At 40.1% G+C, this 5,000-nt stretch overlaps 1 protein-coding gene across 4 annotated transcripts in view; it reads left to right on the top strand.

Moving 5' to 3' along the window:
- The window catches only part of haf (leucine-rich repeat and fibronectin type-III domain-containing protein hattifattener), a 143,645-nt gene that overhangs the window by 33,545 nt on the left and 105,100 nt on the right, over positions 1-5,000 (top strand). For all 4 annotated transcript variants that reach the window (XR_012965701.1, XM_076172749.1, XM_076172750.1 and 1 more), the window contains exons 2-3: positions 1,966-2,261; positions 3,886-4,101. Coding sequence is in view for 3 of the 4 variants with exons in the window: in XM_076172749.1 (XP_076028864.1) it covers positions 1,968-2,261; positions 3,886-4,101 (510 nt within the window). In the remaining variant the exon portion in view is untranslated. The remainder of the gene's footprint in view (positions 1-1,965; positions 2,262-3,885; positions 4,102-5,000) is intronic.

The raw sequence follows: 5,000 nt of genomic DNA on the forward strand, positions 1-5,000 counted from the left end.
CCTTGTTAAAGCCCTTGATCTACTTGAACAACTCTGTTAGATCACTCCGCACTCTACGCCTTTCTAGAGCAGTGATTCCCAAACTTTTGTCAGTTTGTTACCCAATTTAACGTGACATTAAGCATGTTACCCCTTTCACAAAATGTAGTCAACATTGATATATATGGCTAAATTGAAACATTAGAGATATTTTCGTGTATTTATTGTATTTGAACATATGAATCTGTAATAACTATTGCCAAAGATGGCGAGAACATCAGTGGGATGGATGGAGCCTTTAAGCTAGTTGAGGAATTCTTGGCTTCTTGATTTTCAGAATTCTTCTTATTATTCTTGTCACCCCTCCATTACCCCCGAATATTTGTTAAATTATCCCCAGGGAGTAATTTACCCCTAGTTTGGGAACCACTGTTCTAGAGAGTAATAAATAAAAGTGCATATGCCTGTTCTCGTAACGTAAATTTCAGATCCCATGTATCATTTTGGTCATTCTCCTCTGTACTGATTTTAGTGAATTTGTACCCATTCTATAGGACGGGGACAAAAACTGTACTACCACATAGTCAAGGATGTGTCTAACTTACTCCAAATAGAGTTTAATAACTACCATTGCACTTTGATTCGTCACAGCCCTGGCTCTAATGCACTGTTTTCTGGATTTAAGGTCAGGACTCACTAGCACTTCCAAGTCTTTCTCGCACTTGGTTTTCTCTAAAAAGCTGTTATCTAAGCTATATCTGGTTTCTGGTGTATGTGAACCTAAATTTAATCCACTACACTTTGATATATTGAAGTACATTTTCCATTTCACCGGCTATGTGAAAGATTGATAAGATCATTCTGCAGTATCCCGGCGTCTTCTCCTGATTGATTTGGTATCCTATTTTAATGTCGTCCGCAAACTTACTAACATCACTAATAATACCATTGACCAAGTAGTTTATATACATAATGAACAAAAAGGGACCTAAAACCGAGCCCTGGGGAACTCCACTAGTAACACTCCTCCATTTAGATTTTACACCGTCAATGGTGACCCGCTTGGTTTCAAGGAACTTCTGGGCATTCCAGGGTTAAGGAAGAAGCGTCTTAGGTTTTATCAAGGTCACAAACTATACTTTTCGTTTATTGCATAAATTCAATCTAGAAGTAACTATTGTCTGTGCGCTCCAAGATGTCCGCTCAGGGTGTGGCATAAGTCGTGATTTACTATTAGCCATTCTACCAATTCAACTTTGAAACATGCCTCTCTTTCTCTCTTATTTGATAGTTTTCTATATTCTGCATATAGTAAAGGAAGCTGTATAGTGTAATTAGTATAACTTTTTAGAATCATAACACTGATTGCCTAGACCCCATCCCACCTGCCTCACGTGTGGCATCTCGGCGAGGCAATATGGAGCAAAAAGGCTGCCCGTGTCATATAATTTATTCAAATTGTACATAGACGGGAAATAAGAGAGGCATGTCCTAAGGTTGATTTGGCAGAATGGGTAGTAGTAAATCTCGATGTGTGCCACACATTTAACAGACTCACTGGGGCGCACAGTACCGCCAATCGTGTATTCAATAAACGGAAGAAACTTCTAATAAAAGTGATGGGATATAACGCATAGTTCGAACTTGTAAGATTCGATTTTACAAGCAGCCCAGGAGCAATCTGCTGTATTGTCTACCATTGGGTTATATTGTTTATTTACTTTTTCTTTTGGCGTTTGTTTACGTCTTTACTACTTCTTTTTTCTGCATCCGACTTTGATATGGACCAAAAAGTTTCTTGTTGGCACGCTTTCCTATTGTAAATAATCTTAAAGTAAACCATGTATATATATATTTGGTCTGTAAAGGTAAAGGAAGCTCAGGCAGATATATTGTGAAGTCTTTAGAGACATTTTTTGTAACGATATGTCAGTCCGACTTGCCCAGATCAATAATTAACCATAGTTGTTATTCCTTGTCTTTCAGCCATGATCTCTTACATCGGGAGATGGTATCTCCTGCACGCCACCCTCTTGGGTCTCGCGATTGCGCAGTGCCCGTGGCCTCGAGAGGTCCCAGAACTCAACGGATCCTGCCTATGTGCCTTCAACCTTCAAAACGAACTGTCTATTCAATGCACAAGTGTCAACTTCACGCTTCTAATGACGGTGTTGCACCAACGGGCAGGCAACGTGCCTCTCGATCTCCTCTACGTCAACAGCTCGAAGGTCGGAGTCCTCAACGACAGGATTTTCGACGGCCTTATTATAGAGAATATTCAGGTAAGACCTTGGTTTGTTTCAACGAAGTTATGGGGCACGTGGTCTCACTACACAACGTGAACTATTATGAATGGTATGCTCCGAAACGAACAAGGCATTAATTATCTCTTTTGATCTCATTCGGACAAGTTAGCGATGATTATACTTCGAGAAATGTGAATTCCTTTCGCGTTTCAATGCGATCGCTTTGTGATGGCTGACTTCGGCCGAACAAAAATTTGAGAATTATATGAAAACGTCGGGAGACTTTAAGTTCATTTGCACTTATATTTGGCAACAATGAAAATATCTATTATTACTTACAATTTCCAGTTATCTTCAAAGATGAACATATCCTCGATAATTCTCTCTTGATTTCTTTGTACACGTCTAAGACTTTTGTTCTAGTTTAAAGTCCCGAGTACACTATGAGGGGGTTTCCACGGTCTAACGGTTTCGTCGAACGCGGTTCGACAGATACGTGTTTAAAGTGATGTGTGAACGGGGTATTTGGGGTTTAACCAACGTGTTCGACAACCAAATACCCCGTTCACACGTTCACACATCACTTTAAACACGTGTCTGTCGAACCGCGTTCGACGAACCGTTATTAGCGGCTACCTACGGTACTCGGGCACGCAGCTTAGCATGGCAGTAGCCACCGACTAGCAATTTGCCTGTTCACACTGTATTGGCTCCTCGACGTTCTTCCCTATCCAGTGTGCCAACCCTGTAGAATAATAACGTGCATCGTATTTAACTATAAGGTACATCCAAGGAATTTGCAGACTGTATGGTCCATATCTATCAACATTCTACCAATTTCTTACTGTATAACCCACACATTAGAATGTTTGGCATGGAGATTAAATGGCTAGTTCAACGCAGGTATTTATATGCATTTAGTAACACTGCTGAAGATGTGGTTAACAGGTGGCCACGATCGAATATGCAGTATAGCTCGTTCATAAACTGCCTCGGTCAGGGATGGTGGTTCAGTTGTCGGCGTTTACACTATCGTTTTCCAGGTACTCGCCATTACCATGCTCTAAATCCAGTGATAGTGTAGACGGGCCTTAGTACAGGGAGGACCATTACTAATCCCGTCAACACAGTGTCATGTTTTGTTCTGGGTAACACCAGGCAATGTAATTCATCTAGGAGAAAGAACGCAACCAGAACCTCGACTGGCGGTCGTGCTCTTAGATAAATTCTAGGGGTTCAAAAGCAAGCATCTATAGCCAATATTTCCTCAGAACCTAAGGCTGATAATCCTTATAGTGTATCTTTTGTGGATCTGAAGGCTCGTTTAAGATTATAAATTTAAGACCCCGTTTGGGCCTTCTGTCATTTAATTGAATAGAATGTATATATTATCTGCGGTATTAATGAATTTGAAGTCATATTTACATCGATTGAGTCTCCTTTGAACTGATCCAGAATTGCTTGCCACGTTCTAGAAAAAATATGATATGTACCAAGTTAATGAGAAAAGGTGGACTATACTTGCACCTCATATCTGTAAAGTGTATTTATCTAAACACCGGACATAACGATTGTTTTTTTTTATGTTTTTTAGCATTGAATTATTAGACCTGAACAACACACATGCTTATGTTACTCTTCTGTCTTCCCTTTACGACAGTTCTCGTCGTGTGGGATCTACAACATTAGCGTACGGGCCTTCCAGGGCCTGGAAGAAAGTTTACGCAATCTGAACCTGCAGGACAACGAGCTCGCCCACGTACCAACTGCAGCCATGCGCCGCCTTCCCAATCTGGTCATGGTTGACTTGTCCGGAAATCAAATAACAGAAGTCCCGCGAGGAGCATTTCGTGGACTCAGAATTAATACACTTAAAGTAAGTTATTCTTGCTGGTTCGAGTAGGAATGGGCTGTCTACTGTCTAGATATGCATGATGTGTATGTATGTATGTGTGTGTTTGAGTGAGGGTGTGTGTCTGTGTGGTGTGTTTATATTTAAATATGCGGGTGTGTGTATGTATATGTGCGCATGTTTGTGTGTGTGTGTGTGTGATTCACCATGGTCTTGGATCACGTGTTGGACTCGTGATCGACAGTTATTTCCCTCTCGGAAGAGAATTCAGAGCTCAAATATGATTGATCTATGGGTAATGCTGAGACCTTACACGTACACACTTCCAACTCCCCACCCACGAGAGTTGAAGTAACGACCCGCAGCACAGCGACACTGAAATTATTTCAGCCCTAGTCGGGATTCAAACCCGGACCGCCATAGTGGCAACCGGGAACTCTAACCACTGCGCCACGAGTCGTGTGTGTGTGTGTGTGTGTGTGTGTGTGTGTGTGTGTGTGTGTGTGTGTATTGTGTGTATGAATGTGCGTTTGTAAGTTAAATGTTTGTGAGTGGTTAAGAAAATTACGGTGGTATTCTTAAAAACAATCTTTCCTTGTATAAATCCTATATAATTCCTTGGAAGGGAAAGATTTATATAAGGAAAGATTTTTTTTAAGAATACCACCGTAAGAATCTTACGGTGGTATTCTTAAAAAAAACTTTCCTTATATAAATCTTTCCATTCTAAGGATTTATATAAAATTCATTCAAGGAAATATTTTTTTTAAGAATACCACCGTTAAAATATACTTTTTGCGTTTGTATAAATACATAATATATATACTTTGTATGGTAGTGTGTTAAGATGCACATTTTTCTACATTTGTACGAAGAGATTATTTGTTACAAATAAACACTCTTAACTGTCAGGCAAATATGTG

This window comes from Oratosquilla oratoria, chromosome 33 (assembly GCF_046742065.1).
Source record: "Oratosquilla oratoria isolate Oo_2021 chromosome 33, ASM4674206v1, whole genome shotgun sequence".
Lineage (NCBI taxonomy): Eukaryota > Metazoa > Arthropoda > Malacostraca > Stomatopoda > Squillidae > Oratosquilla > Oratosquilla oratoria.